Source organism: Perognathus longimembris, chromosome 26, assembly GCF_023159225.1.
Source record: "Perognathus longimembris pacificus isolate PPM17 chromosome 26, ASM2315922v1, whole genome shotgun sequence".
NCBI classification, from domain to species: Eukaryota; Metazoa; Chordata; class Mammalia; order Rodentia; family Heteromyidae; genus Perognathus; species Perognathus longimembris.
This window is the reverse complement of record NC_063186.1, coordinates 10,373,132-10,392,992: the sequence shown is the minus strand read 5'-3', so window position 1 is coordinate 10,392,992 and position 19,861 is coordinate 10,373,132. Positions and strand designations below refer to the sequence as shown.

The window sequence follows — 19,861 nt, the reverse complement described above, 5'->3', positions numbered from 1 at the left end:
TTGCAGATCAAGCTGCTGTAAATGAAGGTGACTGAATTGCACACACACACACACCTGGATGTGTCAGGATAGGTGAATTAAGTGGCAGAAATACAAACTGATCTCTCTGCATTCATTGACCAATGATTGCCAGAGCCTCGATCTCAATAGAAACTCTCCTTTCCATTGGGGGGGGGAGGGAAGGAACTGGTGCTGGGGCTTGAACCCAGGACCTGGGCACTGTCACTTAGCTTTGAGGCTCAAGGCTGGTGCTCCACTACTTGAGACACACAGCTCTCCTTCTGGCTTTTGGTTAATTGGAAGAAGTCTCAGACATTTTTCTGCTTTGAACCATGGATGGTCAGATTTCAGCCTCCTCATTACCTAGGATTACAGGTGTGAGCCCAAATTGCCTGATGGTCAGAAATTGGAGGTTTATTTCTTTGGGGACCAGTCGGTCCTGGAGCTTGAATTCAGGGCCTAAACATTGTCATTGAGTTTTTCTGCTCAAGGCTAGCATACTGCCAGTCTGACCCACAGCGCCACTTCCGGTTTTCTGGTGGTTTCATTGGAGAGAAGAGTCTCACGGACTTTCCTGCCCAGGCTGGCTTTGAACCACGATCCTCAGATCTCAGCCTCTTGAGTAGCTTGGACGACAGGCGTGAGCCACCGGCGCCCAACTTTCTCCTGACTCTTGGATTCAGCTGTTGTATTTGGATGCACTGCCGTCATTTGCTTCTTGTCTCTTCTCCTTCTGTCTACCAAGCTTCCAAGATCACCACCCCCCTTTCAGGCTGCCTTCACCTCTAGCAACAGTGGCACCCTGCCACTTGAACCACAACCTCCAATTCCGGCTTTTTGGTGGTCCCTTGGAGAGGAGAAAGTCTTCCAGACATTCCTGCCCAGGCTGGCTTGGAACTGCGATCCTCAGATCTCAGCCTCCTGATTCACTAAGATGACAGGTGTGAGGCACCCTGGCAAAGTCCTGATCATGATCCAAGCCCAGATTGGCGTTAACCCTGCATGGCAGGGAAACACATCAAAGGAAGGAGTTCCTCCTGCAACTGAGGCGAGGTAGCAATGGACACGGGCTGGGGGGTGGGAGAGTGGGGAGCCTGTGCCCCAGAAAATTTACCTCAGAGACCCTGTGTCTGGGACAAGATTCTCTGTTCCAGCTTGGCGTACCGAGGAAGGAGAGCCTCATAGACCTGGGGAGGGGGCAGAAAACACCCATTTATAATAAGGTGGTAGGAGATGGGGAAGTGAAATTCTTGTATCTCTTTCTGATGACAACTTGAAACATATGGTTGTTGTTGGTTTTCTTTTTTTATGCCGGGCCTGGGACTTGAACTCAGGGCCTGGGCACTATCCCTGAGGTTCTTTTACTCAAGGCTAGCACTCTATCACTTGAGCCACAGCACCCCTTCCATTTGTCTGGTGGCTCATTGGAATATAAGAGTGGAAGCAAAGGAGGGAAATTGATGTTTTGGGAGAAAAGGCTCTAACTGGCTTTTATAATCTGAACACTAGAAGAAAACCTAAAGCATTCTCACCTGTGTGGCTCCCAGGCTTGGGGTAGCAGCCAGTCTGGGTTTTGGAGCTGACTTCACAACTTCTGAGAAAGGCACATCTGCCCCACCTGCAAGACCTAGGAGGGAAAGGGTGTGTGTGTGTGTGTGTGTGTCGGTCCTGGGGCTTGAACTCAAGGCCTGGGCGCTGTCCCTGAGCTCTTTTTGTGCTCAAGGCTGGCGCTCTACCACTTGGAGCCATATATGGCGCCACTTCCGGTTTTCTGGCGGTTCACTTCCGGTTTGGGGGTGACTCATTGGAGATGGCTGCAATCCTCTAGATCTCAGCCTCCTGAGTCGCTAGGGTGACAGGGGTGACCCCTCAGTGCCAGGCTATAACAATCTTTTTTTTTTTTTTAAATATTGAAAGAAGATATTAAGTTTAGGTAGTAGTTATGGGGAAACAGGCAAAGAATAGACTGATTATGAAGCCGTGATCAAGTCCTTTGAGGCAGGCTGCCAATGAGGGGCTTCCTGGCAGGCAGGTGACAGGGAAAAGTGGTGCAAGCAAACTGAGAAGAACCCCCCTTGAGGAGCATGGGTCAATTCTGGGGTTCTGGCTGCCATGGCTCAAAGCAGGGAGCTGTCCCAGGTCCTGGGGGGGGGGGGCTCATCCCAGAGCCGTGGATTATTGACTCACTGTCCTTTTGTCTCTTCTTGCTAAAAATCAAAGAGACAGCCGCTCGGGCTGGGCACCAGTGCCGTGGCGCACACCTGCTGTCTCGGTCACCGCTCAGGAGGCTGAGATCTGAGGGTCACAATCTGAAGCCAGCCAGGCCCCCCCACCACCACCACCACGGACTTACCATGAAAAGCCCGGTAGGCTGAGCCCACGCAGGCCGAGTTGGCAGTGTCTGTGACATACACGGAGGCACCAAAGACATCAGCCAGCACCTGGGAACGACAAAGGGGATGGACAGGGCCTTTATTTTTTTTGGTGGGGGGGGGTGTCAGTCCTAGGACTTGAACTCGGGACATAGGCGCTGTCCCTGAGCTTCTTTTATTCAAAGCTAGCCCTCTACCACTTGAGCCACAGCGCCACTTCCGGCTTTCTAGTGGTTCATTGGAGATAAGAGTCTCCTGGACTTTCCTGCCCAGGCTGGCTTTGAACCACGATCCTCAGATCTCAGCCTCCTGGGTAGCTAGGGTGACAGGCGTGAGCCAACAAGTCAATTAACATACCACCCTACAGGCAGTGGGAAGCCCACACCAGGCATCAGAAATCACTGTGGGAGCCAGTAAAAAAAAAAAAAAGAAAGAAAGAAAAGAAAAAAACAGCAGGCAGCTGGGTGCCAGGGGCTCCCGCCTGTCATTCCATCTACTCAGGAGGCTGAGAGCTAGAAGATCATGGTTCAAAGCCAGCCTGGGTAGGAAAGTCCCTGAGACTCTTATCTCCAATGATGAATCACCAGAAAATCACAAGTGGAGCTGTGGCTCAAAGTGGGAGAGAGCTCTGGTCTTGAGCAACAAAAACTCAGGAACAGCAGCCTAGGCCCTGAGTTCAAGTCCCGGGACTGACAAAAACTAAAGGATTGGGTTCTTAGATTTCCCATACTTGGGCAATGTCTCATTGCAAGGCAATTTCCAGTACTTACCTGTAGAATGTCTGTATTGTGTGACGCCCCACCTGTAGCCAAAATCTTTGTCTTGGGCACTACAAGGGGGGGGATAAAACAGAACAAAAAAAGCAAAAACAAAGAACAAAAACAAATGAAACCAGGCACTGGTGGCTCCTGCCTGTCATCCTAGCTACTCAGGAGGCTGAGATCTGGAGGATCACAGTTCAAAACCAGCCTGGGCAAGAAAGTCAGTGAGACTCTTATCTCCAATGAACCACCAGAAAACCGGAAGTGGCGCTGTGGCTCAAAGTGGTAGAGCACTAGCCTTGAGCTGAAGAGCTCAGGGACAGCACCTGGGCCCTGAGTTCAAGCCTCTTGTCCACAGGGGCTAGCCAACTCAGTTTCCCACCCCTCCCCTGGCCAGAACCAGGCTCTGCCTCCCTCTATTGGTAGTCTCATGACTATGCTGAATCCTGGGTCCCCCACACCCTTCAAATGGGTCCCCCTCACTCACTGACTTGGTAGCCCAAACTCTCCGCATGAATCCGCTTGGCCATGAATTGTCCTTCGATCAAGGCTCGGATTTCCACGTCCCTGGGGAAGGCCGCCACCTGCTTCCCAAGACAAGTGCAGAGTCACTGAGGAAATCTGTCTACGTGTGTATGCACACACCTGTACTGGGGCACGAACTCAGGGCCTGGATATTGATTGTCCCTTAGTGCTTTTATTCCCCCCCCTCCCAGTCCCTCAAGGCTAACCCATTTGAGCCACACCTCAACTTCTAGCTAGTTGTTTTGGGGTGTTTTTTTTGGACTGGTTCCAGAGATAAGAGTCTCTCTGATTTGTCTGCCTTGGCTGGAGTTGATCTCATGTCTCCTGAGTAGCTAGGATGACAGACATGCCACCAGCCGCTGGCCTTACTGTTGGGTTCTTTGGTTGGTTGTAGGGCTTGAACTCAGGGCCTGGGTGCTGCCCCTGAGCTCTTTCCATTAAGGCTGGCGCTTTACCACTTTGAGCCACAGCGCCACTTCTGCTTGTTTGCTGGTTCATTGGAAATGAGAGGCTCATGGGCTTGACTGCCCAGGCTGGCCTCGAACCGCCATCCTCCAGATCTCAGCCTCCCTGAGTAGCTAGGATGACAGGCGTGAGCCACCAGTGCCTGGCTCCTTATTCTTTTTATTTGGTAAATAAGAGTCACGTGCTTATTCCAGACATTCACACTGCTTGGGCCTCCTTCATGCCACGCTGACGGGGCGCCATGCCCAAGCTGGCCCAATGTCCCCAGCACCCAACACCAAGGACTGGCTGGGAATGAATGAGTGTGTGAATGAGCAAATGAACGGGTGAATGAGTGAATGATGGAATGAATGAATACATGAAAGCCATACCTCCTGGTTTTCTATATTAAACCTGTGACGCCCAGTCATTTCAGGGGTGATTTCCATTACATCAAAATAAAAACCTGGAACACGAATCAAGAAGGGATTGTTTGTTAAGAGCACAGTGCGCCGGTGGCTCCCGCCTGTCATCCTAGCTACTCAGGAGGCTGAGATCTGAGGATCCTGGTTCAAAGCCAGCCCCAGGCAGGAAAGTCTGTGAGACTCTTCTCTCCAAGCAGCCACCAGAAAACCGGAAGTGGTGCTGTGGCTCAAAGTGGTAGAGCGCTAGTCTTGAGCTGAGGAGCTCAGGGACAGCGGCCCGGGCCCAGAGTTCAAGTCCTAGGACTGACACACACACACACACAAAAACATAATAATAACAATAAATAAGAAAACCCCTTACCTAGGTTTCCCCCATTTCCCATCTCTGTAGACCGCAGGGCCTTGGAGAAGTCACTCCAGGATCCGGAAGCTGACTCATCTCGAATCTTCTCTCTCATTAGGGAGCCATTTTTAAAACTGTAAAAGGGAACCAAATTCTGGAGACCAGAGGTACAGCGTTGGCAGTGCTGGGGACTGAACCTATGACCTTGGTGTAGGCCAGGCAAGTACTCTGCCACTGAGCTATACAACCCCAGTCCATGGGTCCATGGATACTCAAGTACCCAAATACAGCATGGTTCGAAGCCAGCCCCGGCAGGAAAGTCCGTGAGACTCTGACCTCCAAGGAACCACCAGAAAACCGGAAGTGGCGCCATAGATGGCTCAAAATGGTAGAGCGCTAAGCCTTGAGCAAAAGAAGCTCAGGGACAACGCCAAGGCCCTGAGTTCAAGCCCCATGACCGACAAAGTAAATAAATAAAACGGGACCAGAGCAGCCTGCACCTCCTTTCCCACACACAGGTAGGGAAACCACTACCACCCCACATCCCAGCTTACCACAGAAGTGCCATATAATGGCGGGGGTCAACTGGGTTGCAGAAAATGTGGCCTTCCAGGGCAGGTGTGGGTTCCCGGAGCCACAGGAAGAGCGTGTCGCTGGTCCCCAGGCTGACCTGGGGAGACAAGGGGACGGGTCTCTACCAACCATGCCCACTGCATCGGCCCACTTTCCGTGACCATTCTCCACCCAAGGAGCCAGCAATCAACCCCCCCACTAGAAAGAATCCTATCTGCCACACGCCGGTGGCTCCCGCCTGTCATCCCAGCTACTCGGGAGGCTGAGATCTGGAGGATCGCGGTTCAAAGCCAGCCCCAGGCAGGAAAGTCTGTGAGACTCTTCTCTCCAAGGAACCACCAGAAAACCGGAAGTGGCGCCATAGATGGCTCCAAGTGGTAGAGCACTAAGCCTCGAGTACACAGAGTCTCAGGGACAGCGCCCAGGCCCTGAGTTCAAGTCCCACGACCAACAGAGAAAGAAAGCATGGAGATAAAGAAGCCATCTTACCGCAATGTCGCCTTCCTCCAGTTTCATGCCTGCCAATGATGCTGAGAAAGGTAAAGGAGCCTTTGATTAACTGAAGCCATGGGCACCAATCTCCCTGCCACCCCCCTCCCCATATATACACCTCCCAGTCCATCCCTCAAGGAAAATGGCAAATCACAGGCTCAGGGGGCCTAAGAGAATTTACACAAACGCCATTGCAGACTGGGGTTTATGTTTGCTTTGTTACTTCATTTTGCTGCCGGTCCTGGGGCTTGAACTCAGGGCCTGGGCGCTGTCCCTGAGCTTCTTTTTGCTCAAGGCTAGCGCTTTACCACTTGAGCGCCACTTCCGGCTTTTTCTGCGTTATGTGGTACTGAGGAATCGAACCCAGGGCTTCATGCATGAGAGGCGAGTACTCTACCCACTGAGCCACCTTCCCAGCCCCTCCCCTGACACTTCCACACCCTCACCTGGGTTGTCCCCAGTGAAAGCCACCACTTTGCATTCTGGAGAAAATCCGTAGCGTTGGACATAGTAGGAAGAAATGGCTCCCTGAGGGTCGAGAGCAATTGTATGGGCAACTTCAGCCTGCTGCAGACGGCCCCCCCCATCACCACCTCAAGTTACCAGAATATTCCAGACAACTGAAACGGAAGGGGTTTGGTGTACCTGGCCCTTGCAAACCAGACACCTGGGTTCCCTCCCCTCTGCCATCCCAGAGCAGGTATGGATTTGAACACAGGGCCTGCCCACTGTGCCTTGTCTTTTGACTTTGAGCCATAGCACTACTTCTGGTTTTCTGGTGGTTTCCTTGGAGAGAAGAGTCTCATGGACTTTCCTGCCCAGGCTGGCTTTGAACTGCGATCCTCTAGATCTCAGCCTCCTGAGTAGTTAGGATCACAGGCGTGAGCCACCAGCACCTAGCTCAATGAGGGGGAGGGGAGTGGAAGGGAAAGAGGAAGGAGGAGATAGACCCGTAACGATGGCTACACCCGTCATCCTAGCTACTCTGGAGCCTGAGATCTGAGGATCATCGTTTGAGATCAGCCTGGACAGAAAAAGTCCATGAGATTCGTATCTCCAACAAACCATCAAAAAGCCAGAAGAAGTGGACTCAACTGACAGAGCACTAGCCTTGAGCAAAAGAAAGCCCTGGGACAGCATCCAGGCCTGAAGTTCAAGCCCCAGGATTGCCATTCAAAAAGAAAAAAAAAAGGAGGGAAGGGAGGGAGGGAGGGAACCTACTAGGACTGAGCAGGGCAGTGCGGGCAGGCCAAGCTTCTCCTCTAAATGGGGGGCACAGGCGCCAAGGCAGGCCTGGGACCAGACTTTGTCCTGGATCTGCAACAAATTCATTCCAGAGCCTGAGGAAGGAAAAGGAATGAAAAGATGGAAAGCAGGCTGGGCAGGGTAGTTGAGGCCTGTCCTCACCCTTGGCCCCTCAGGAGGTAGAGATTAAAAGGATCATGGTGTAAGACCCAGCCTGGATTTAAAAAAAAAAAAGAAGCTATGAGACTCTATCTTAATGGGAAAGCAGAGTGCGTGCAGTGGATCCCCGTCGATGATTCCAGACTAGGAGGGTTGACCCCCCCTGGGCCTGCAGGGATGGTAGGAGGATTCCACCCAAGCGACTCCCCCCCGAGGGAGCAGGTGTGAGGCCCCAAGGTCCAACCCCAGCACCCCCAAAACAACAACTGCAAACGTAAATAGCAAAAGCGAAAACAAAACCCAAGACACTGGCAGCTCGCGCCTTATACCCCTGGCTGCCTCGGGAGGCTGAGAGCGGCAGGACAGTGGTTCAAAGTCAGCCCCCGGCAGGAAATCAGGAGAGACTCTTCTCTCCCAGGAGCCAAGGAAAAGCCAGGCAAGTGTTAAGTGTGGCGCATGCGGCCCCGAGCTCAGGCTGCGACCCCAGCACCCACCCCACCCCACCCCACCCCACCCCACCCCACGGAAAGGTGGTTAATGTCCTCTCCTCTGGGCAAGTCCTGAAATCTAGAGTCAAAGGGGAGGCACTGATGGCCACGTGGCCAACTTGCCAATCTGCTTGCAGCCTAAGCCACGCCCCGTCCAAGCCCCGCCCCGCCCAAACCCCACCCACCCATCAAAAGCTACACCTACTCAGCTCCACCCCCCACCCAAGCCCCACCTCATCAGGCTCCACCCACCTCAAGCCCCACCCGCCCGCCCGAAGCCACACCCACTCAGCTCCACCCCCACCCAAGCCCCACCCACCCACCCAAAGCCACACCCACTCAGCTCCACCCCCACCCAAGCCCCACCCACCCAAGCCCCACTTCATCAGGCTCCACCCAGCCCAGGCCCCACCACACCAGGCTCCACCCCAGCCCCGCCCCACCCGCCCGCCCGAAGCCACACCCACTCAGCTCCACCCTCACCCATCCAAGCCCCGCCTCATCAGGCTCCACCCAGCCCAAGCCCCGCTCCACTCAGCTTCCTCCAATCCAAGCCCATCTCAGCTCCAGCCATCCCAAGCCCCGCCCAGTTGCTCAGCCCCACCCATCCCAAGCCCCGCCCCTGCCCTCAGCTCCACCCATTAGCCCCACCCATCCCAAGCCCCGCCCCGGGAAGGCTCACCATCACTGTAGTCAATGGGGGAGTAGGAGCCCAGGAACAGGGAAGCCGCAAAGCTGCTGACCAGGGAAATCCTCTGCAGAAGAACCACAGGGAGAGAGGTGAGCCTCCGTCCTCCCTCCCTCCCCCCATCCTGCAGGCTTCCCGTGGGCACACGTGTGTACACACACACACACACACACATCACACACGGTGCTGGCACCAGGGTTCAAACTCATGGCCTCCAGCCTTCTCCTGGCTTTATTTTTTTTGAAGGCTGGCATCTCTACCGCTTGAACCACACACACCTCCACATCTGGCTTTTTTTGGTAACTCATTGGTAACAGGAAATTTTTCATGCCAGGGCTGGCCTTGAACCAGGATCCTCAAGATCTCAGCCTCCTGACGGGCTGGAAGGACAGGTGTGGAGGCAATCTGGGGCCTGCTGTCGGTTTGTTTCCTAACGCCAGGGTCACCATGAACGGAGAGTAGTTGCCTGTGACGTGAGAACACTCACGATGACCCTAGGGGAGCGTGATTGTCAACTCTACCCTCTTAGCAACTCAGGAGGCTGAGATCTGAGGATCACGGTTCAAAGCCAGTCCAGGCAGGGGGCTGGGGATATGGCCTAGTGGCGAGAGAGCTTGCCTCGTATACATGAGGCCCTGGGTTCGATTCCCCAGCACCACATATACAGAAAACGGCCAGAAGTGGCGCTGTGGCTCAAGTGGCAGAGTGCTAGCCTTGAGCGGGAAGAAGCCAGGGACAGTGCTCAGGCCCTGAGTCCAAGGCCCAGGACTGGCCAAAAAAAAAAAAAAAAAAAAAAAAAAAAGCCAGTCCAGGCAGGAAAGTCTGTGAGACTCTTATCTCCAATGAACCAGTAAAAAGCCAGAGGTGCATGTAGCAGAGGCTCAAGTGGTAGAATGCCAGCTTTAAGGGAAAAAAAAGCTAAGGATGGGGCTGGGAATATGGCCTAGTGGCAAGAGTGCTTGCCTGGCATACATGAAGCCCTGGGTTCAATTCCCCAGCACCACATTTATAGAAAACGGCCAGAAGTGGTGCTGTGGCTCAAGTGGCACTGCTAGCCTTGAGCAAAAAGAAGTGTTCAGGCCCTGTCCAAGCCCCAGGACTGTCAAAAATAAATAAATAAATAAATAAAATAAAATCTTGGGCTGGGAATATGGCCTAGTGGTAGAATGCTTGCCTTGTATACATGAAGCCCTGGGTTCGATTCCCCAGCATCACATATATAGAAAATGGCCAGAAGTGGCGCTGTGGCTCAAGTGGCAGAGTGCTAGCCTTGAGCAAAAGGAAGCCAGGGACAGTGCTCCGGCCCAGAGTCCAAGGCCTAGGACTGGCCAAAAAAAAAGCTAAGGATAATGTCTAGGTCCTGATTTCAAGCCACACACAAAAAATAAACCCAAACCACACAACTAGGAGACCACCATCATTAATTGAAACATGATTACATGCTGAATATGTCTCTTCCCTTCCCTTCCTCCCTCCTTCCCTCCCTTCTTTCACTAAGGGTGGAACCCAGGACCTGTTTAAGCAGAAAAGCCATACAAAGCTGGTATATCGGTTTTGTGTGTGTATGCCAGTGGTGGGACTTGAACTCAGGGCCTGAGCACTGTCCCTGAGTTCTTTGTCCTCAAGGCTAGCACTCTACCACTTGAGCCACAGCTCCATTTCCATCTTTTTTCTTTGTTCTTTTTTTTTTTTTTGGTGGATCATGGGAGAAAAGAGTCTCATGGACTTTCTCTCCTGGATTGGCTTCAAACCATGATCCTCAGATCCCAGCCTCCTGAGTAGCTAGGATGACAGGTGTGGCTATTCATGGTGCCCAGCTGTATGTTGGTTTTCTTAAATGTTCATTCATGGAAGGCACCCCCGGCCCCACCCCCACCCCAGAGATATTCCCATGATGAGTTGGTGCTAAAAGTCTGGTAAACACAATTCACACAGGACTTTGAATCCGATAGGACAGATAGGAACCGTGAACAAACCTCTGTTTGGGAGTAGGCCTCGGGGTTTTGCTGGTAAATCTTTGCAATCTGGTTCCCTGTAAAACGCTGGGAGAGAGAATGGTAGTGAAGAGTTTAATGTGATTCAGAGGAATAAATATATATTAAAAGCTTTCAAATCAGCTGGTGGCTCACGCCCGTCACCCTAGCTACTCAGGAGGAGGCTGAGATCTGGAAGGCCAGAGGTTCAACACCAACCCCAGGGCAACAAAGTCTGTGAGACTCTCATCTCCAATGACCCACCAAAAACCGGAAGTGGCGCCATATACATGGCTCCAAGCCATAGAGCACTAGCCTATGAACAGAAGCAGCTCAGGGACATTAGCCAGACCCTGAGTTCAAGCCCCACCCAGGACTGGCACAAAAGAAACATATAAATAAGATAGCCACTCTGGGGATGAAGGATCAGTTAACCCCTTGTCACCTCATACGCTCGTGAGCCGGTGAGACGGCAGAGAGCCTGGGCCCCACCCAGGGTGGCCTCGAGCTGGCGGCACTGGGCACTGGTACTGGAGTCCATCCACACTGGGCAGTCACTGATGGAGAAACACATCTGCAAGAAGGGACCAAGGCACAGTGTCAGACACAGCCAGCAGGAAGAGCATCTGTTTCCACAACCTTCCATTGCACGTATGTACGTATATGTGTGCATGTGTGCACACACCATTCCTGGGACTTGAACTCAGGTCCTGGGTGCTGTCCCTGAGCTTCTTTGCTCAAGGCCAGCGCTCTACCCCTTGGAGCCATCTATGGAGCCACTTCCGGTTTTTCTGGTGGTTTCATTGGAGATAAGAGTCTCATGGGGACTTTCCTGCCCTGGCTGGCTTCGAACCTCGATCCTCAGATCTCAGTTTCCTGAGTAGCTGGGATGACAAGAGGGGACACCAAGTTTTCTCACACGCTTGACAATCCACACAGTTCCAAAGTTGATACTCTACAAGACTTGGGACCCTTCTGCTCCTTCCATCCTTTCCGTGTCTTCCTTCCTATCTTCTTTTCCTGGGGCTTGAACTCTGAGCCTGGCTGCTGTGCCTAAGCTTTATCACTCAAGGCTAATAATGTTCCACCACTTGGGCCACAGCTCCACTTGGAGCTTTGCTGGTGGTTCATTGGAGATAAAGAGTCTCAGGGACTTTTCTCCCAAGGCTAGCCTCAAACCATGGTCCTCAAAGCTCAACCTCCTGAGCAGCTGAGCTAGGATGACAGGTGTGAGCCAAGGGCACCCAGCTCCCCTTTGGCTCTTTCTGCCAAAAGATGCTCAGACTCACAAAAACTATTATTCACCTGCTCTGATCATAGAAAATCATGCTAGGGCTAGGAAGGTGGCTTAGTGGTAGAGTGCTTGCCTAGCATGCATGAAGCCCTGGGTTCGATTCCTCAGCACCATATACACAGAAAAAGCCGGAAATGGCGCTGTAGCTCAAGTGGTAGAGTGCTAGCCTTGAGCAAAAGAAGCCAGGGACAGTGCTCAGGCCCTGAGTTCAAGCCACAGGACTGGCAACAAAAACAAAACAAATAAACGAAATGAACTCCAAGAAATGGGGGGGAGGGCTGGGGATACAGCCTAGTGGCAAGAGTGCCTGCCTCGGATACACGAGGCCCTAGGTTCGATTCCCCAGCACCACATATACAGAAAACGGCCAGAAATGGCGCTGTGGCTCAAGTGGCAGAGTGCTAGCCTTGAGCGGGAAGAAGCCAGGGACAGTGCTCAGGCCCTGAGTCCAAGGCCCAGGACTGGCCAAAAAAAAAAAAAAAAAAAGAAATGGGGGGGAGTCACCTGTAGTTGTTGGTGTAATGAACTCTCCGGTGACAAATTCTTCAGTGTCAAGCCCGCCCCCACCTTCCAGTATACGCTTCCATGTTGCTGTTGGAGACAAAGCAAGCACCTATGGTTTACAGTCTCAAGACCACAGACCACACAGCAAGCAACTGGACCCCATCTCCACTACCTCTCTTTGTCTCAGCAATCATCACCTCTATGAGACTCAGTGTTTTTTTTTTCTTTCTTTTTTGGGGGGGTACCAGTCCTGGGGCTCGAACTCAGGGCCCAGGAGCTGTCCCTGAGCTCTGTTGCTCAAGGCTAGCGCGCTACCACTTGAGCCACAGCGCCACTTCCGGTTCCCTGGTGGTTCATTGGAGATCAGTCTCACAGACTTTCCTGCTGGTGTTGAATCACAATCCTCAAATCTCAGCCTCCTGAGTAGCTGGGATGACAGGCGTGAGCCACCGGTGTTGGCCTCAATACTTATTTCCATCTAATGGTAAGGAGCTCTATCCTATCACCCCAAAAACTTGTAATAAGATTCGAAGAGAAAATCACTGGTCTGTTTCTTGGTACTTTTTGCAAAACCGTATTTAAGTACATTGCTTGTGATGTTATGTGAAATTTATTCATCCATCCATCCATCTAACCCTCCATCTACACATCCACCCATCCGTCCATCATCCATCCACCGACTAATTTACCCACCCTTTCACCCATCCACCCACCCATCTACCCACCCACCCACCTTCTACCCATCCATCCATCCATCCACTCATCCATCTATCCACCCACCCATCCATCCATCATCCATCCACCGACTAATTTACCCACCCTTTCACCCATCCACCCACCCATCCACCCACCCATCTACCCACCCACCCACCTTCTACCCATCCATCCATCCACTCATCCATCTATCCATCCACCCACCCATCCATCATCCATCCACTGACCCATTTACCCACCCACCTACCCACCCTTTCACCCATCCACCCACCATCTACTTATCCACCCACCTTCTACCCATCCATCCATTCATCCATCTATCCCCTCAAAGAACATGTACTGAAACTCATTCATTCATGCAGACACATCCTAAAACTCTTCCATTCATTTAAAGAACATACTGCAACCCACTCATCCCAATCATTCATTCATTAAAGGAACTTGTACTGAACTGCATTTATTCATTCATAGACCATGCAGTGAAACTCATTCATCCATTCATTCACTCAAAGAATGCTGGATTTCACTCACCCCATTCATTCATTCATTCCTTCATCCATTCACAGGACAGGTAGTGAGTGCTAGACCGGCACAGGACAGTTGAGCAGGGAATGACTGGCCCCCATGTTGTGCACATTAGCATCCAGTCAAGGAGGGGGAAAGGGTCTATAGGGTTGACAGTGGCAAAACATGGTAGGGCTCCGGTGAGAGATGGCAGGAACTGTGCTCACTCCAAGGCAAAACAGTGAATGCATTTCCACTTCCAACAACACAAGATGTGCTCCAAGGGGAAGTGTCCATTCAGGACCCATTGCTGCCGTTCGGGGGAAGAGAGAGAGCTAGGGGGTACAGGGGAGAAAGGAGAACACGATGACTGACACACCTGCCCAGCTCCAGACAAAGCTAGGACTTGAGAGAAGTCAAACCCAGAGGCCTTCATCTTCTCCAAGATCACATCCAGCGCCTGGGGAGATACAAAGAGTCCGCCATGACTGAGCTGAACTGTAAGATGCCACAAAGGATTCTGGGTAGGGGCTGGGAAGGTGGCTCAGTGGTAGAGTGCTTGCCTGGTATGCAGGAAACCCTGGGTTCGATTCCTCGGTACCACATACACAGAAAAAGCCGGAAGTGGCGCTGTGGCTCAAGTGGTAGAGTGCTAGCCTTGAGCAAAAGCAGCTCAGGGACAGTGCCCAGGCCCTGAGTTCAAGCCCCAGGACTGGCTCCAAAAGAGAGACAGAGAGCTCCTCATGCCTACCTTCACCCACATCAGCACTGGAGAGGTGACCGTCAGCCTGTCTTTGTGTATATGAACCCCACCTTGAGTCCTGAAAAAAAGAAGAGGATGTGTGGGCTGGAGGCCCAGGGCAAGCTGGGCCTTGACAACCCCACCCCCCGCCCCCGCCACCATGATGGCAGAGGTAGGCCAGCTTCTTTCTCTCCCTAGGCCTCAAGTGGAGATAGTGGATTGACTGAGAGGAGGCAGGCAGGAAGACAAATCCCACAGCTTTTTCATTCAAGGCTGGCGCTCTACCACTTGAGCCACATCTCCACTCCTGGCTTATAAGAGTCTCTCACGTGTGGCGGGCGCTGGTGGCTCACACCTGTCATCTTAGCTACTCAGGAAACTGAGATCGGAGGATCACAGTTCAAAGCCAGCCTGGAAAGTCCGTAAGACTCTTATCTCCAATGAACCATTAGAAAACCGGAAGGGGCGCCATTGATGGCTCCAAGTGGTAGAACCATAAGCCTTGAGCAAATTAGCTCAAGGACAGTGCCCAGGCCCTGAGTTCAAGCCTCAATATCAGCACAAAGTGTGTGTGGGGGGGAAGAAGTATTCCCCCCCCCAATCACCCACTGAGAAGGAAGGAAAAACCCAGGCTCTTCTAGGTTAAGAACTGGATAAGAGGGCTGTGGATATGGCCTAGTGGCAAAAGAGCTTGCCTCGTATACATGAGGCCCTGGGTTCAATTCCCCAGCACCACATATACAGAAAAAGGCCAGAAGTGGTGCTGTGGCTCAAGTGGCAGAGTGCTAGCCTTGAGCAAAAGGAAGCCAGGGACAGTGCTCAGGCCCTGAGTTCAAGGCCCAGGACTGGCCAAAAAAAAAAAAGAACTGGATAAGAAATGTTCTCATTACCTTACTTACATAACTGTAACCCCTCTGTACATCACCCTTACAATACAATAAAATAAAAAAAGAACTTTATTCTCAAATTTAACCTCTGTTTTGAGGTCGTAAAAGGGTAGAAACTTAATCTTTGATATTGGAGGCAGGGCCATAGGAAGTGATTAAGATTAAATAACAGGCTAAGTGTCAGCGGCTTAGGTGTGTAATCCTAACTACTCAAAAGTGTAAGACTGAGAAACTCTTAGTTCCAGGATAGTCCAGGCCAAAAAAAAAAAGTGTGAAAAACTCCACCTGGACAGAAAAGGCTGGGTGTGGTGGCACACACCTATAAACTCGGCTCTGGAGGGAAATATAAACACAAGACAGGGACTGGGAGTGTGGCTTAGTGGCAGAGTGCTGGCCTAGCATACATGAAGCCCTGGGTTCGATTCCTCAGCACCACATACACAAAAAAAAGCCAGAAGTGGCGCTGTGGTTCAAATGGTAGAGTGCTAGACTTGAGCACAAAGAAGCTCAGGGACAGCGCCCAGGCCCTGAGTTCAAGCCCCAGGACTGGCAGATAGATAGATAAATAGAATCAAGAAAGTGATCTACATCACTGCCACCCATTTCATAATAGCCTGGACTCAAAGCAAGAAAGCTGAGGGCAGATGTAATGCTTAGACCTTTGCCCAGAACCATGGGCCAAAAGAAACTATTTTCCTTTATAACTAACTGGGTCTGTGGCACTGGGCCAGTAGCTACTCAGGAGGCTGAGACCTGAGGATCACAGTTCAAAGCCAGCCTGGGCAGGAAAGTCTGTGAGACTCTGATCTCCAATGAAACCACCAGAAAATAGGAAGTAGAGCTATGGCTCAAAGTAGTAGAGTGCTAGCCTTGAGCAAAAGAGCTCAGGGACAGAGCCCAGGCCCTGAGTTCAAGCCCCATGACTAGGAGAGAGAGAGAGAGAGAGAGAGAGAGAGAGAGAGAGAGAGAGAGAGAGAGAGAGAGAGAGACCAATATCTAGAAGATGGTGGGCCTCAAAAGCAACCTTCATGGACAGCCTGAGAGGACTCCATTTCCAGTTAACCAGCAAAATGCTAGACTGGAGTTGTGGCTCAAGCGGTAGAGTGTCAGCCATGAGCACAAACAAACTGAGAGCTTGAGGCCTCTGAGTTCAAGTCCTAGCACAGACAGACACAGCCATACAAGTGTTCAAGGACACGGGGCACAACCATACCGGAATTCTGGAAGGTCTCTGTCAAAATGCACACTGTCTTCATAGATAACGTCCAGCTTTGTATCGACCGCAACAACCTTCACCTGGAAGGCATTTTTTCAAAAGGTGGAGGTTCAGCCTATAGCTCCCCTTCAGGTCTATAGAGCATCTTTGTTACCATGGTAACAGGCCCCCTCTAAAGCTGCAGAAGCTAAGTGGGCGCAGCTGGCTCACGCCTGTCATCCTAGCTACGCAGAAGGCTGAGATCTGGATGGTCACAGTTCTAATCCAGCCTGGGGCAGGAAAGTCCAGCAGACTCTTCTCTCCAGTGAACCCCCAGAAAACGGGAAGTGGAGCAGTGGCTCAAAGCAATAGAGCTCTAGCCTTGAGCAAAAGCGGCTCAGGGACAGTGCCCAGACCCTGAGTTCAAGCCCCAGGACTGGCAAAATAATAATAATAAATGAATAAAACACAAAGATCCCAGAGGGAGGACACCCCCTCCTCTCAAAGGTAAATTCCCATCCTGTTCCATGGGTGCTGGAAGCAGCCCAGGCTGTTCATAGCCTGCAAGAACTGGGGCCTCTCCTCAGCTCCAGGCCAACCGGGTGCCAAGCGTTCAGTCAACAAGAAAAGGCAAAGTCCATTCCTACAGCTGCACAACAATTCCACTTACCAAAAAATAAAAATTCACAGGACCCCTGGTGGCTCAGGCCTGCCTATCCTAGCTTCTTCACTCAGGAGGCTCAGAGATTTCAGGATCCTGGTTCGAAGCCAGCCCAGTCCAGGCAGGAAAAGTCTGTAACACTCATCTCCAATGAACCACCCCATCAAAACAAAAACAAACAAACAAACAAACAAAAAACCTAAACAGGTGGGAGCTGGAGTTGGGATTCAAGCTGTAGAGTACAAGATTTCGATATGAAAAAGTTCAGGGGCAGAATCCCAGGGCCCTGAGTTCAAGCCCCAGGACTGGCACCACAAAAAAATAATAAAATAAAAAAATAAAAAGTTCCCAGCAAGGCTGAGATCGCAGGGAGCTGACTGACTCCTAGGCCCCCCAACATTTCTGGAACCTTTCCCCACAATGTGCCCAGGGGTGGGATTGGAGGGGGAGGGAGTCGTGGTGGGGAATGATGTTTCTGGATGTTTCTGGGGTTGTTCCAGAGCTGGGCCCCCTAGGCCGGGGCAGGACCTCCTCGCCACGCCCAGCACCCCGCGATCGCCTCCCCCCCACACCCCCGCCCGCCCCAGGAAAAGGGGAGGGGGAAACCCAGGGAGGTCGGCGCATGCGCACAGCCTGGCCCCCGGCTCCGTGCAGCCGGCCGGGCGTCCCGGAGGAGGTGGCCCGGGTCCCCGCCACCCTCCTCCGGTCCCGCCACGATCCCCGGTCCCATCCTACCTGCTGCGTGCTGAAGTCCCAGCCCAGGCAGCAGCGGCGATCGGGGTGCTCCGCCATCGTCCCGGAGAAACTCCAGCACCCCGACCCGTCAGAAATCCCCGTCAGACCGTCCGTCCGTCCCTGCGTCCCAGCGGAGAGTCGCTGCGCTCTGACACCCAGAGAGAACCCAGGCCACGCCCCTGACCACGCCCGCCACAAGCCACGCCCAATCAGGGGAGCCCGCTGCCAACTGGCCACGCCTATCCCCCGACCATGCCCAATCCGCAGAGGCCGCCGCTGATTAGCCACTCCCCTTTCCCAGCCTCCGTGGACTGTGGCCACGCCCCTAGCCACGCCCATCCCGACGAGGCCCTGGCTGGCTGGCGCTCTAGCGCCACCTGCTGGGCCGGGGAGGGAGGACGGCGTCTGAGCCTGGGCCCCTAATGGCGCCTCAATTCCTCAATTTCTCTGAGTTTTCTGGGCATCCACTCAACCCAAGGTGTGGGTCAACTCACGGTTCAGGTTTAATTAATCCAACTTGTCCTTGGCCTGGCCCTCCTCCCTCCTTGTCCAGTGGCCTCTGGAGTTCTCTCTTGGGTTGAACCCATGCGTGTCCTGGGGTTTTGGGGTGCTGGGCTATGCCAGGTGCTGGTACAGGTCTAGCCAAGGTGCTTGGTTCCCTTCCCCTTTTCCCCCACCCACCCCTCTGTGCCCCATCTTATTTCTGTATTTTAAATCAGAGCCATGCCTACAGGTCTCCCCAGCCTCCGGGGTTTATGCTTGTTTATTCCTAGTTACTCTGGAGGCTGAGATCTGAGGATCCGGGTTCAAAGCCAGCCTAGGGCAGAAAACTTCCAGAGAGGGTTGAGGCGTGGCTCGAGTGGTAGAGCACCGTCCTTGAGTGAAAAGGCTAAGGGAAGAGCAGACCAACTTAGAAACCTTTGAACTCTCTGTGAATTAAATTGTAACAAGAATGACAGAATAGGCAGGCACCGGTGGCTCACATCTGTCATCAGAGCTACTAGGGAAACTGAGATCTGAGGATCACAGATTGAAGCCCACATGGACAGATAAATCCAAGAGACTGTTTTGTTTTGTTTTTGTAGGGGTGTTGGTCCTGGGGGCTTGAACTCAGGAGCCTGGGCTCTGTCCCTGAGCTCCTTTTCCTCAAAACTGGGTGCTCTACTACTTTAGCCACAGCTCCACTTCTGGCTTTTTGTTGTTGTTGTTGTTGCTGGTGGGGTTTGAACTCTGGGCCTTGGCGCAGTCTCTGAGCTCTTACGGGTCAAGATCAGGGCTCTACTACTTGATCTACAGGGCCACTTCCAGTTTTCTGGTGGTTCACTGGAGATAAGAGTCTCATGGACTTTCCTGCCTGGGCTGGCTTTGCAATCCTCCCATCTCAGCCCCTGAGTAGCTAGGATGCTACACTGTGAGCCACTGGCACCCAGCTACTCTAGTTTTTGCTGGTAAATTCAATTTGAACCTCAATCCTCAAGACCTCAGCCTCCTGGACAACTGCAATTATAGGCCTGAGCCACCAACCCTGGCTTCTAACCTAGGATAGCCCAGGTCACAAAGCCCTGTTGGGTGTGGAGGTGGGTGAGGCGGGGGTGCCTGGTCTCTATAAGGGGGCGGGGCTACATTGGGAGGTTAACTGTGGGTCCTGACCTTCTCAGGCACTACCCACAGGGCATTGGGCTCTTGGATCCCATCTTGGGCCTCCTAAAAGGCAGTGAGCTGGGAGAGAAAACAGCACCTGAGGCTCTTGGCCAAGGATCTTGAGATGAGAGCTACTCCACGCCTCACCAATTCTGACCTGGCCCAGCCTGGAGGCCAAGGGAAAAAAAACATGGCCCCCGGGGTTAAAGAACTGGTCTGCTGAGCCGAGGGACTGGAGGATTAAATCTGCTCAAGAAATGGAGAAGCACTGTGGGGAAAAAAATGGTCTTTTCTCTCCAGCCCCGGGGCTTAGAAGTTCCTGCTTTTTGGCCTGCTGGCTTGCTCTTGTGCAGGGAAAGGGGAAATGCACCGGGATAAGAAAGGATTTGTAAACTATTCTGTTTCTTCTTAAACTGGTTTCTTTTCCAGATGGAATTGAGACACCCCTCAGATTGTTCCAGAATAGCCAAGGTAGCCAGTATATTTTTTAAGCTTA

The 19,861-nt window shown here is 52.4% G+C and overlaps 1 protein-coding gene across 6 annotated transcripts; it reads right to left on the bottom strand.

Annotated features, from left to right (window-relative positions):
* Nucleotides 1-723: 723 nt before the first annotated feature.
* Nucleotides 724-17,827, bottom strand: Xylb (xylulokinase). Of its 6 annotated transcripts, none has more exons than XR_007209223.1 (19): nt 17,725-17,811; nt 16,347-16,429; nt 14,256-14,325; nt 13,884-13,964; nt 12,287-12,373; nt 10,934-11,062; nt 10,492-10,557; nt 8,510-8,582; nt 7,157-7,275; nt 6,382-6,463; nt 5,933-5,973; nt 5,425-5,540; nt 4,889-5,004; nt 4,495-4,568; nt 3,621-3,717; nt 3,143-3,201; nt 2,354-2,401; nt 1,533-1,627; nt 724-1,187 (listed from the first exon to the last, which is right to left on the bottom strand). XR_007209223.1 is itself a non-coding variant. In XM_048334604.1 (19 exons), exons 1-19 carry the CDS (start codon nt 17,779-17,781, stop codon nt 1,116-1,118), a joined length of 1,605 nt encoding a protein of 534 aa, XP_048190561.1. In that variant the 5' UTR covers nt 17,782-17,827; the 3' UTR covers nt 724-1,115. The 6 variants fall into 6 exon arrangements, 4 of the variants coding, with proteins under 4 accessions (XP_048190561.1, XP_048190562.1, XP_048190563.1 ...); XM_048334604.1 differs by having other exon boundaries at nt 2,354-2,441; nt 17,725-17,827; XR_007209224.1 differs by lacking the exon at nt 2,354-2,401.
* Nucleotides 17,828-19,861: the final 2,034 nt, after the last annotated feature.

Coding starts and splice junctions, on each gene's coding strand:
- Xylb (XM_048334604.1), bottom strand. CDS start 17,781: ATGGCGGAGCACCCCGATCGCCGCTGCTGCCTGGGCTGGGACTTCAGC. Junction 13,965..14,255: donor CAGTGCTGATGTGGGTGAAG/GTAGGCATGAGG, acceptor GTATCTCCCCAG/GCGCTGGATGTGATCTTGGA. Junction 3,202..3,620: donor GAGTTTGGGCTACCAAGTCA/GTGAGTGAGGGG, acceptor CCCCCCTTGTAG/TGCCCAAGACAAAGATTTTG.